Source organism: Rhea americana, unplaced genomic scaffold, assembly GCF_003343005.1.
Source record: "Rhea americana isolate MKP2758 unplaced genomic scaffold, rheAme1 scaffold_200, whole genome shotgun sequence".
Lineage (NCBI taxonomy): Eukaryota > Metazoa > Chordata > Aves > Rheiformes > Rheidae > Rhea > Rhea americana.
In genome coordinates this window covers 389,111-402,237 of record NW_028186151.1, presented here as the reverse complement: position 1 = coordinate 402,237, position 13,127 = coordinate 389,111, and the positions used below count along the sequence as shown (strand labels likewise).

At 47.5% G+C, this 13,127-nt stretch overlaps 1 protein-coding gene across 1 annotated transcript; it reads left to right on the top strand.

Annotated features, from left to right (window-relative positions):
- The first annotated feature begins 5,890 nt into the window (after positions 1-5,890).
- Positions 5,891-11,900, top strand: A4GNT (alpha-1,4-N-acetylglucosaminyltransferase). Its single transcript, XM_085303935.1, has 3 exons — positions 5,891-6,058; positions 9,856-10,305; positions 11,289-11,900. Exons 1-3 carry the CDS (start codon positions 5,891-5,893, stop codon positions 11,898-11,900), a joined length of 1,230 nt encoding a protein of 409 aa, XP_085160061.1.
- The last annotated feature ends 1,227 nt before the right edge of the window (positions 11,901-13,127 follow it).

The following is a 13,127-nucleotide window of genomic DNA, read 5'->3' as shown; positions in this document are numbered from 1 at the left end:
GTAGACTAAGAAAGCATTATTTCATAATTTCTCTGTCACTCAGAAGGACCAAATGTGATTTTTACAAAACTGGCATAATTCTAAAAAAAAAAGTCAAGCTTTTAGTAAATTGCAATGTTTATGCATGCCAGCAATTCACAACAGCAAGTGAGATGCCTAACGAGATTAGTGTTTGAAGGGAATAAGAGCAAATCCATGCGCATTTCTCTCTGTATTAGTGAAAAATCCCACTGGTCCTCCAGAGGCCTTACTCACAGAAAGGCACCTAGGGGCAAAGAAGGACAACCTTGTATGGGGCTGCATTAGCAAGACCTTGCCAGCAAGTCAGGGGAATTGTTTCTTCTCCTTCTCTCACCACTTGTGAAGCCCTAGTTGGATAGTGCATCCAGTTTTGGCCCACATCCAAGTAAAAGAAAGATGTTTGCAAACCAGAGAAGGTACTGTGGAAGGCCACCAGGATGATTATGAAGCACATGGTGTGTGAGGAGAGGCTGAGGGACTTGAGTTTGTTCAGCCCAGAAAAGGAAAGCTATCTACCACTATTTAATGGAGTTTATAGGGAAAACAGAGACAGACTGTTCTCAGAAGTGCACAACAACATGGTGAAAAGCAAGGAAATCTCCCATCAGGTATAAGGAAAAGCTATTAATCATGAGGGTGGTGAAGCTGTGGTGCAGGAACTCAGAGAGGTCAGGGTGTCTCAGTCCTTTGGACTAGTCAAAGCCCAGCTGGGCAAAGTAATGTTGGCCCAGCTTTGAGCAGAGGGTTGAATGAGAGACCTCCAGAGGTCCCTTCCACCTTCAGTTGTTCCTTTAAACCTTAAGCCCTGGTTCTACTGTGGACTATGTGGAATAGGAAGCTCACTGCAGAGTAGTGCCCTGTGAAAGCATATGCTATTGTCAGAGTGATAGAATAGGAAAGGAGGGTTTCACCAGTTCATAAGGGAGAAGAGCTCTCACTTCCTGCTGCTCTACTGGCCGTGGACCACCAAACACAGCTCCCAAACGAAGGGCACCGGAGTGACATAACCAAGAAACAATATGCACTCTTGTCTTTTTTTCCCTACATGAAACATCAAACCCAAGAGCTGGAGAAGCCTGTAAAGAAATACCAGGTGGTTATACAGCTAAAGAGCCTTAAGTCACGTCTCCCACTTGATCAAAACAGAACGTGGATGGTGTAGCAGTTTCAAAGGGATCGTGCTCTCTCCCTGATCCCTCCAGGGCTTCAGCTGCACGAGGACAACCAATCACCCGTTGGCATCTCCTCTGGTCAGCCTGCTGGCTGTGCAGTGGGAGGCTATCCAGGAACAGCTGCCTGCACAGCTGGGCTCTCTGCCTTTGAGAGCCTTCGGCAATATTACAGGAATACAACAATACCGTTTCCAGATTTTAAGTATCATAACGTCCCGAGATGGCTGTCAGTGGGGCTAAAATTTTCTAGAAAGAGGTTTTTGTTGCCATTTATGCAAATGACAGCATATGTTGACTCATTTTGAAAGACTGTCTTTGTTCAAGAAGACATGGGAAGTGTGAATGCCTGATAAGGTGCTAAGGAAGTTATCTAACCTCTACACTTGGCAGTGGTCACAGGCACAGACCTTAGCAGGTACAATGCCTTTGGTAAATGTTAGGAAACAAGCTGTTATTTAATACTATTTAATAACCTGTTCTTGGCAGTGCTGAGAGTACGTACAGAAATGTTCTGTTTTAAACTGCAACGGGAAGGCCAGTGCCCATGTGGGGCATTCAGGCCCCGACTTTTCCATTCTGAACAGGTGAAAAAATCATCCTTTTGAATATGAAGCCCAATGTTACTACTCCCAAATCCAGAACGAAGGCTGGTGGGTTTGCATAGAGCAGTGTTCAGCCACTGCTGCAGCATCCTCAGGCAGACAGACCAATGCATCTCTCTGTTTGGAGGAGATCTCCAGAGCAAATGTGTTTAGCATTTTGTGGAGCAAAATCAAAGCTGATTGCCAAGCTCAGGATAAAAATGAATCATGTATCAGATGCTGAATGTGTGTAGTGCAAGATGCTGGATAAACTACTAGAAGTGACCAACATCACGTTTGAGCCAAAACTGAGCAGGTAGGCTATGGGGCAAAGCTGGGCAAAAGTTCTTCTGATAACTATGGTGAGTTTCCCATGCCTGCCAGGCAGTATGCGACATGGCTAAAATGTTGCTTAGAATTTGCTGGATGCGTGGAGGAGTGAGGAGGAAGCATGTCTTTTGGGCTAGTCCACCTTGCTGGGGGCTGGAACCTCTGGATCTGGGGCCCTGGTTTGCTACAGGCTGTTTGTATGGCCCCGTGGTGGTGGTTGTGGGGTGATTTTATCGCTCTTGGCTCAGCTGCCAAGACCTTGGAGAGGCAGAGGGACCTGAGCCAGTGTCAGCCCATGGATTCCCATTGCTCTGGGAAGCAAGAAATGGGCTTCTCTAGAGAGCAATGCAGAGCAGGACCAGGATTTCAGCCACTCCGTTTTATTTCTTTATTTATTTTGTGTGTGTGTGTGTGTGTGTGTGTGCACATGGGTGTGAGGCATGTAGGGATCTCAGCGTGACTAACTTGGCGGTGCACCATCCTCCAGAGCATCTCGGTGCCTGCAGCCCTAGCTCAGCAGGCACCGTGCTCCCTGCTGTGTGGATGCCAGCTCTCTTGGGCCCGCACAATCATCCCAGTGCCTTTCCGACTGGCTTTCCAACCTTGGGTTCATGTGCTGGGTGGTGGCCAGGCCATCACAGCGGTTTCTGCCCCGTTGCACCCTGGAGTAGGAGAAAGGAGCAGAGGCACAGCAAGATGCTGGAAGCTGACAGGATCCTAACAGCAGCAGGTAGAGAAGGGGGTGCAAAGAGGTTTACCTCAATTAGCGTGGCATTTTGCTGAGCGACAGGATGAACCGAGTCCAAAAAAGCAGATTTCTAGTACAAAGATCCCTATTTAAGAGAGCAGAGCCCTAACAAATCCTGCCTATAAAGTCTACAGAGAGGTGCAGTGGGTAGATAGAAGAATGACCTGAGACAAATAACCCTATTTTTGCCTTAAAATGTTTTCCTAAATGCTCCCTATCCAAGATTATGGGTAGCGTAGGATGTATTCCTATGCAGCCACCGCATTCAGTGTGTTCGTCTCTCTCCTGCAAGCTGAGCCCTGAGCGCATTTCATTTTTTCTGTGGCAATTAATTGGGGTCGTGTTGACTGTTGTCCTGGCCGCTCCATCTCCCCCACCATCCTCTGTGCCGGACTCTCGGAGCAGGCAATCAGCGGCCACGGTGCCGTCTCCGTCCTGCTAACTCCAGCTGTGCGTGGACCTGCACCTGCCCGGCGTGCTGCCGCTGCGTGCACGCTGCTGGCTGACGCACCCGCGCTCGCGGAAAAGCCTTCGCCTGCTCGTACTTATCCGAATCTGAAATAACTGTTTCCCTCATCAGGCCGGTGATATGCAAAGCTCCGGGCTATAATTTGACATCGTCCCTTCTTGCAGCGGTGGGGTGCATAAGAAATTCCTCTTCTAACTCCGGGGCCAGGTGGCTCAGTGGCGCATCGAGGTGATTAGTGAATCGGTGTAGTATGGGGACGCTTTCATCTTTGGCCAGCGCTGTGCAAGATAAAAGCTGAGATGAAACTTTTAATAGTAGATGCCATCTGTTTCTGTGCATGCCCCCATATAAATGTATTCTGTAGGCTGGGCAGACACTACATATGTGCACCAAGAAAGGACAGTATTCATATCTGGAGGAACTCGCTGCTCCAGGGTCTGCACGCATATCATCCTATTTGCTTGCAGATTAAATTGGAAAAGATGGGCCTGGCGAAGCGTTTGGTGAAGCAAATATGCCCACCTAGGTATTTCTGATTCCTTCCAGAGGAGAGCTGAGGCGTGTCTGTCAGGGCTCCTTGCCGACGTCATTGCCGGAGGAATTTTTTTGTAATTCGAGCCCTCCTTGCATTTTTGCCCAGGACATTATCTGCTGATTAGGCCCAGAATATCTAGATAGCTTTCCATGGGAACTGTTTGCTTTACCTCGCTGCGGCAACATTAACCAGTTTTACATCCTCCGCGAGCTTTCTGCAGCAGGAAACATGTACCTGGGAGCACAAACAAAGCTGGGGGCAGGCCCTCAACGCTTTGCTCCCAGAGGCTGGGCAAGGTGGGGTGCCCGAGAGCTGGCGAGAAGCAGAGCAAACGGGCACACCCTGGCAGATCAGGTGGCTGATTTTTAAGGCAAACCGACGTTTTGCTGCCTTCCCCTCCACTGTCGTTGCACCACCAGCAACTGTGGAGAGGATCAGCTGGGCAAGATGCAATTGCTAGTGGTGGATAGATGGATATTCCGGGTGGCAAATAGGCCGTCCTTACCTGCATGCTTCACTACCCCTGTTTTGGTCCTTGCTGGGGGAAGATTCTGGTGTCACAGAGTGGCTGGTTCTGCTGAAACCCTTTCGTGCAACGTGCAGGGCCATTGGCAGCCGCTTGGCTGCACAAACCTTCCAGCCTTGCTAGTAGATCTGCCCCGACACGCATCCTTTCCCCAAGTCGGCAGGAGAAGAGGCAAAGGCGCTGGAGGGGAGCTGCAGAGAGGCAGAGCAGAGCTGTGCGCTGGCCCGGAAATGCCGCGGGTGACCGCGAGTAGGGGTTTTGCAGCGCTGCCCCGACGGGTGCTCTGGTCTCCTTGCACCTTGCAGTGCTAGTGCAGCTCAGCTAAAGGCATAGGGTGCAAGCAGCGCTCAGGAGCAGCTATGAAGCGGATGACCTCCCCTTGCAAGTCCAGGACAGTGGAGGGGAGATGGGGACCATTCAAGATTGCAAGTGCAGTGGAGCAGGGGGGCCATGGCACCGCAGCTCCACATCTCCATTACACGTTCTGCTTCCAAAAGGGCTATCCCAGCACTGGGCGCTTACTGCAAGTTAATGAGCTGCTGCTGTCCTCCTGAAGGGTTTCGGAGGTCTCTCCTGAAATGTCAACACAGACACGCTCAGTGTCCAAACAAACTGAGTCTATTTAGCAGCAATGAGTTAAACATGCCAAACTCCACAGCCTTTTCATTCAGAGTAAAAGTAGTTTGGCTGATCCTTCATGTTTCCACAGTGAATTAATCTTCATTAAGCCCAGCTATACAGGCAGTTAACGCTTTTAGGCTAATAGTAAAGTGCCACTTGGATTAAATAAGCTCTGAGCATGCTGACAGAGATGAGCTCAAACCTGCTAGATCACAGTGCTGGGAAAGCCCTGGGGGGGGATCCTGGCAATCTGACGTGGCTTGCCCCAGCCCTGGGGTGCTTGATCATGCTCCTGTGCCACCTAAGGTGTCCTCCACCATGTAGTGAGGACAGGCTGTGGGAACAGCCAGGGGCTCTGCCCTGTCACTGAACCTGCCTGCCTGAATGATCTGTAACCAGGAGCTGGGCAGGTATCTGACCTCATTAGTCCGTTAAGGGTATGTGTCATCTGGGATGTATTTGTGTGTAAGGCCCTGTTGCCAAGCCTTCCTTGGAAGTATTGATAGCATTGCATGATGCTCCACCAAAGTCTTTCTGTAGGGCAAAGAGATCTAAGATCTGGTGCAAAGCATCATCCCTAAGCTCAGTTCTAGATACAAAGCAAAAAGGCTAAATACTCTTTAAATACCTGCAGACACAAGTGAAAATAGCACCCCAAAAGCTGCAAGCAGTCCACCTTGTGATGCCCACTTGGCTCAGTCCCACCAGTATCTCGTTACACTTGCAAAGTGCTGGGGCTTGTGCTTGCCGATCCGAAAGACCTTGCTGCAGTCGAGGCATGCGTGCCTCTGTATTCCTGCACCTTTGGAAATGCAGCACTAGCTGTTTCCTCGGCGTTATCTCAGCACACCACGAGTGCAAACACCAGAGCTGGTGGAGAGCAAGCCATGAGTTTGCTCCAAGCCCTGGCAGATGAAAAGGTAGTGGAGAGGCAGTGCCACTTCTCAGGCACTAGCAAAGGACTCTCTGCTGGCTGTGGATATTTTCCAGTGCGGTTCAGCTTGGTTTTGCATCCCAACAGACTGCACGCTTTGCCTGGCTTTTCTGGCCAAGAGGTGAGTTTTGATTTCTCTATAAACATGTCAGGTTGTAGAATCGGAAGGCAAACAAAAACGGTGCAGTAGGAAGCCCCTTCGCTTGCATTCTTTGCTGTGGGTTTAACCTGCTGCGTTAATTACACTGTGCGATGCATATGTTATAGTCTAGAGGTTTCCCATTTGACAAAGGTTTCCAAATATGCCTGGTGCTAAATCTGGAATGAAGCTGGCTTTGAAGTACAGGCACGTGCACTAACTTGATTGTAGCTGTAATTTACTTGAGCAATTTCGGTAAGGACATGAAAGTATGCCTGTGCAGGTTCAAGTGGTGCCATGTGCATTATAAATGGTGACCGCCTTGGGCTCATGCTCTGCTGGGAGAAATAAGGACAGCCACCAAGTCTGATGAATGCAAACCCAAACGCAAAACCCACCGAATCTTTCAGGCTCTTTCCACAAAGTTTCTGTTCTCAAAGGAAAGCTATTGGGGACAGGCAAGAGTGGGAGAATCTCTGTTTTGAATAAGAACTTTCGAGGGATGCCCAGGAACCGTGCGGATGAGGATTAGGTGATAGCTGAGTCTTGTCTGGCCGGACTTGGGGAAGATTCCTCCATGGATCGAGGGGCTGGCGAGATGCGGGTTGCTCTGCTGGCTCCGTTTGCACCCTGACAAAGCACTCAAGCAGCCTCATCGACGTGCTCCAGTGCCGTTTGCTGAAAAAATCCTGCTCTACCTTCCCTCACCTCATGTCTTGCAGGTGACTTGGAGGAATTATCACACAGCACTGACAGTGCTGTAACGCACCGGCATTCGTAGTAATCTTGCTTGTAGTCTCCCACCCATTTTCATACTGCACTTGAAATACTGAAATTGCCCAGAGGAAAGAAATATCTTTACAAGGAGGGCCATCAAGCCAGCATGCTGTCTGCAGCATCCAAAAAGCAACCCACTCGGCAGGGTAATCTATTCAATGCCTGGGATTTATTTTTAACATGCAGTTCTGCAGTCCTTTTAACTTGAGCAGGGAAGTGAACATTTTGATAACAGCAGCCTCCAGGTCAAATGTGATGAGAATTCATAACTCACTACGTAGTGGTTTTGGAAAACCAACCAAGCAAAACAATTTCCCAGAATAAGACGATGAAGATTCACATTTTTCTTCACAATGTTGTACACAGAGCTGATATCTGTTGGAGTGTCTACTTACTCTCTCTCCACAATTTGCAAATAAAATGCCTTCTGGACTGTTTTAAATTTGAACAACTATTGCAACCACAGCTTGGCTAGCTCCTCATAAAGAATTGAGACATCAAATCTTTAGGCCATCAAAGAAGAAATATTAATCCAGTAATGGGAATATTCTAATGTTTCTGTTTCTAATGAAAGCAAACCCTTGGTTTTCTGCTTCAAGCAAATAGAGCCAAGAGCGTGGCATCAAGGTTTCAAAACTGCAGGGAATACAGGGAGGGTGCTCCAGTCCCTGAGCTTCCCTGGAACAACACAGGAGCAGTGATGGACCCAGTATAGGTCAGAGCTGGGATCTGGGAAAAATAATAATGAAGAACTGGCCAAGTTGAGATTGATGAGGGAACTACAAGGAAGCAACTTTTTTATTTTTATTTAATCTTAAAAGAACCAGAAATATGTTGGAGGCATGTGACTGAGAAAGAGAGAAACAGGGGACCTGGAAGAAAATTTTACATTTCAAATAATGAAATTGAGTTTAATTTTGTTTCTTCTGCTGTTTCCTGTACCCTCTTATGCTCAGTCTCACCATTAGGCTCAGTAACTGGTCTTTCTATTACACCTAAAGGCTGCTAGGGTTGTTGTGCTCTGCAGCCTGTTCTGCTTTATCTGGAGGCCCAAGAACAAGTAATTTCCAAACTCTTTGTATTTGCTCTCTGTTCCAGCTCTCTGTCCAAATTCGATATCTGAAGGGAGGCCCTGGTGACAGGAGGCTGGCTGTTATAGCAAGGGCAGAGGCTCCTCTGTAGAGTGTTGGAAAAATGAGAAAAAAGAGAAGTAAACAAAAAAATTAACCCTGCCATTTTCTCCCATGCTATCACAGGAGCCTGGGGCGTAATGAGAAAATCTGTATGCTGTGGCAACGGAGAACAGCCAAATTTTCTATGCAGCTTGGAAAGCTGTACTGATGGGAACAATCATTGCTTTTAATATTTAATTCAATGACATCAGGCTCTTAAAAATGGATCAGAAGCTGCCACAGTTTCAAGCACATGCTAAGCACTTCCAGGGGACAGTCCGCGGGGTCTGCTATGCTGTCGACTTACCTGTATTCTGACCAGGTTTCGTGGCAATGTGTCTCATTAAAAAACTGAGCACACAGAACTGTAGCGCCTTCCATTCCCTTCCATTAACTAGGCTTTAAACATTTTCAGGGTGTCACTCGGACTTTGGGTTGTCATTCAAAGCATCTCCCCGCTTTTGGAGCCTGGATCACCAGACCGGGCCGATCTGCGGAACAAATATGGGCTGGTGCAATGCAACCAAGTGACATTTCAAGAAGGATTTTCCTTACAAGCTTGTCAAAGAGCATAATGCTGATAAGACTTGATCCTGCCTCTCACCTACAGGAACTCCTGACTTCCTAGTGCCATAAGGTCTTGGGTCACGGCGAGTCCAGGAGCGACGAACTGGGCCAGACCAATGGATGTGCTGGATGAGTCTTGCCTAAAACTTTTCCTTGCTTCACCCCTTCAGGTGAGTCTCATTAGTCTCAAACCCTATCTGGGATTGAGCAAAACCTATCTGGGACTATCTGACCGCAGCAGAACCAGTTTCGCTCTGTGCATTGGTCTCCTAGCTGTCCTTCTTACCTTCAGAAGTCCCTTTGTGGGCTCCAAAGGGTTTAAGTGTCTTCATCGGGTTGCTGGGCATCAAATAAGCCTCTGTGACCACCTAATTGCCACCATGGTGGCAAAAAATTGAGCTAGAAATGTGCGTTTGTCAGAAGTACAACCCAGGTACCGCCTATATTCTTCACTGGTGCAAAAACACATAAGCCACTTTCTGTCCTTATAGCTGCCTCTTTCTGGTACTTCTGCAACCCCCATAACTGCAGGATCCGAGTCCCTCTCAGCCTTCAGGGTGAGGATTGAGGTGTGAGCAGACTGGAGGTGGACTGAGAAAAACAGACGTAGGTGCCAACAGGCTGACGCTCCCTTTTGCTGAGACATCCGAAACAGCGATCGCTACCTCCCCCTCATCGGCACTCACGGCTCTGGAGCCATATAATTCCGTAAGCACATCACGATTTGGCAGTGAAATCGTCTGGACACCTCCTGCTCCTCGATGGGCACCTGAGGACGCAATGGCGTGGTATTTGGGAGCCACTTGCTGTAACAGCCTGCCACAGGAGAAGGTAAGGTGGTCCTTGCCTGAACGTGACTAGACAGCCTTGCCTTGCTCTCCCCACTCTTGCCCTTGACCCTCTTGTCTCTGCAAAACCAATGACGGTGTAGCTATGCCATTAGATGTAGGCCTGCGTCCCTTCTTCAAGGCACATCAAGTGCCTTCTTTATTCCCCTCTTTTATTTCCCATGATCGGGATAAGGAGGTGGAGACAAGAGGGACATGAGCGCTTGCATCCTGCATGAGACTTAGCTTCACTGTGCCTTGACCCCCTCACCAGCCTTGTCCTGGGGAGGAAAGATTTGAGCCTCAGCGCTGGCTTGGAGGCAAAGCCACCTTCCACCTTCATACTATGTTGTCCGAAACCCTGTCCTGTCATTTCCCAGCCCTGATAAACTGTCACACTGATGTCAGCTTTTTGCTCTTCTTTGTCTCTCCGCAGTATACATGTCTAAGGCACAACTTCAAAGGCCAAAGGAAAACAAGAATGATGAAGAAAATCCAGATATGCCTCTGCTTCTTCTTCGTCTCTGGCATTTTGTATGAGATATCCTTGCTGTCAGGCTGCATCTTCTCCTGTATCCCTCTGTCCAAGCACTTCCTGACACCTGAGCAGGTTCTGAGCCTTGGTAAAAGCATCATCTTTCTGGAGACCACGGAGCGCCTGGAGCCCCCTCCACTGGTTTCCTGCTCTGTGGAATCTGCTGCCAGGATTTACCCTGACAGGCCCATCATCCTTTTCATGAAAGGACTTAATAACGAAACAGCGTTGGACTCAAACTCCAGCTACACCGCCTTCTCGCTTTTATCATCTATGAACAACGTCTTCATTTTCCCCCTCCAGATGGAAACTCTCTTCAAGGACACCCCTCTGCTCCAGTGGTACAACCAGGTGAGAGTTATAATTTGGGGAAAATGGCTCTGAAGCAGGCTTAAAGCGAATGGAGGAGAACAGACATAGAGGGTTTGCCCAGCTATACTAAATTGCAGTCGCTTTCATTTTATTTGGTTCAGAATAGAACCATTTTTGCCATATGTTGCAATACACTCATATATCTTTTTGCTGAACACATTATCAGTATTTTTTCATATCAGTATTTTGATTCTTCACTATCTGGAGAATCAAATCTTTGGCAAACACAACACTGGTAAAAATAGACTACGTACGTATTTTGATAAAACATCAGTCATCATATTAATCACTTATTCAACAGATACTTGTTTAACAAAATGCGCTGTCCAAGTCCTCTGAGTGCTTGTTAATGCTGCCACACACTGATAAAGCCTATACTAGATTAGATGGAAGAGCGATTTCAATTTTCACAAAGACGATGGGCAAAACCAGGGGTGGGAACTTTCAAGCTCCACCCAGAAAATAAGTTCTTTGCAAATTGCTTGCAAGAACGGTTTGGGAAGGTTGTTCTGCCCCATCTCTGTGCAGAGCAAACACTGAAGGCGTATTTTCTTCAAGCTCCTGCAACTCCTAAGAAAAATTTGCAGCAGATGATAGAAACAAAGCGAGTGAAAGCCCTTCAGCCTGTTTCAAAGAGCTGTGAGTGATGAGGCAGTGAGTGTGTTAAATGGGTTGTGTCACGCTGAAATAGCAGCCCATGATTCATAGCGTTATTGATTTAACATTTTGAGTTTCCTCAAAAAACCATTAAATGTTCCTACATTCATTTATATTTACAAAATCATTGTTCTGAGCTCTCCCATTATCCTATTCCAATAAAATTTAATAGCTGTGAAAAGAAAAGGCTGCCGCTGACATTTATAGGCATTCAGTTCAGTTCAGTTTTACAATGCAGTTAACTGGACAGGAGGATGCAGTTCTCTGTCAGCAGCATCACCATTTCACATCTCCGACTCTTGCAGATAAACCCAGAGCAGGAGAAGAACTGGGTTCACATCAGTTCTGATGCCAGCAGACTGGCACTCATTTGGAAATACGGGGGGATCTACATGGACACGGATGTCATCTCCATCAGGCCTATTCCAGAGGCAAGCTTCCTGGCAGCACAGAAGTCTCAGTTCTCCAGCAATGGGATCTTTGGCTTTCCTTCCTATCACAGATTTATTTGGAACTGCATGAGGAATTTTGTTCTAAAGTACAATGGGAAAATTTGGGGCAACCAGGGGCCCTTTTTAATGACAAGGATGCTGAAAGCCATCTGTAATCTCACAGATTTTGTGGGCCTTGAGGATCACAGCTGCCAGAACATCTCCTTCTTAAATCCCCAACGTTTCTATCCCATCCCGTACCCAGCCTGGAGAAAGTACTATGAGGTGTGGGACAAAAGCCCTAATTTCAACCACTCCTATGCACTGCACTTGTGGAACTTCATGAACAATAACCAGAAAGCAGTAGTTGCGGGGAGCAATACACTGGCAGAAAAACTGTACAAAACATACTGCCCCACGACATACAAGGATTTGATTCAAAGAACAGAAGAGAGAGAGATCACACAGTATAAAGCCTCTGCTTGATGTGACATAGGAAAGCAGGATGATCCTTCCAGCCCTCCCCCGTCCTGGAGCGATAACACATTGTGACCATTGGTAGCAGCAGCCTGTTCAGTGGTAGAGACCCTTCATAACCTCTCTCCTTGTTGCCTTAGGATGCTGAGGCGCATACGCAGAATGGTGGTGGGTATCCATCTGACGTCACATTAAGGACTCCTTTGCCTGAGTGGTTTTGGAAATTCAGTTCTGTTTTCTTATAGCTGTTTGCAGACCAACCCTTACTGAATCAAAGGGACTTACAGGCATTTCTGGTGAGCTTTTTAAAGGAAAAAGTTCCAAGGAGATGCACAATCTCCTGGTAGGACATTCAGAAGCACCTCTGCACCCCTTTGCACTATTGGCAGCTATGCATTTCATCAAAAGTCCCAAACACAACAAGCCTTGGGCTTAACTGAGGACTCCAATGCAAGTATAATGCAAGTGTAACGCAAAGGTATAGCAGCGTCTGGATGACATACACAGCCCAAACTGCTACTGTCTTTTCATTAAGACAGGCTCTTTTTTTTCTAACACAAACCTTATTTTACACCCTACGTTTTTGAGAGGGACCTTACAAATGTAAGTAAAAATAATATGGTTAATAAACCACCATGCCTCTGAAATTCCTTCCCCCTGCCTTCCTCTGGAAAATGATTGTTATTTTTAAAAAAGCTTTTCCTCCTGCACTTTGACTTTAGCTTCTTCCAGGAAGGGCCTGTATTTCTCCATCCTCAGGAGTCAGCCCTGTCTGTCTCCTGTTATCTCCTGACCTCCCTGGCACAGAAATGAAGAGTCACATTTCCCTTTTTACCCTCCGTTGGAGAGGAAGTGCTGAGACACCAAGAAGATGGCAGGACTGACCCTCCAAAGTTCCCTGTGCAATAAATGGATGTCTAATACCTTTGAAAATACGGTGCAACAGCCCAGCAACAGCCCCAGTCACCCTCAGCTGGCTGTGCCACCTATGCTGCCTTCTTATCTCCCTTTTGGGTTCTCTGACGCACCACTCCTTGCCTGTGTTTTCTTTTTTACGTCTATTCTCCTTCCCTCTCTCTGGTATTTTCCTTTCCCACACCCAGAAGGTGCCTGTCCTGGACAGTTTGCTGAGGCCCGGGTGTCAGCATTCCTGCAGGCTTCTGCTGGCTCCAGCATTGCAGTGCAAATCCACCCAAACCCTTGAAAAGCTCAATTTACGAATCCCTTCCGAGCCTG

What these genes read in the sequence shown, in the direction of transcription:
- A4GNT (XM_085303935.1), top strand. Translation starts at nt 5,891, where the DNA reads ATGAGTTTGCTCCAAGCCCTGGCAGATGAAAAGGTAGTGGAGAGGCAG. An exon ending in CTGGCTTTTCTGGCCAAGAG is followed by an intron (nt 6,059 to 9,855) that starts GTGAGTTTTGAT and finishes GTCTCTCCGCAG; the next exon opens with TATACATGTCTAAGGCACAA. An exon ending in TGCTCCAGTGGTACAACCAG is followed by an intron (nt 10,306 to 11,288) that starts GTGAGAGTTATA and finishes CGACTCTTGCAG; the next exon opens with ATAAACCCAGAGCAGGAGAA.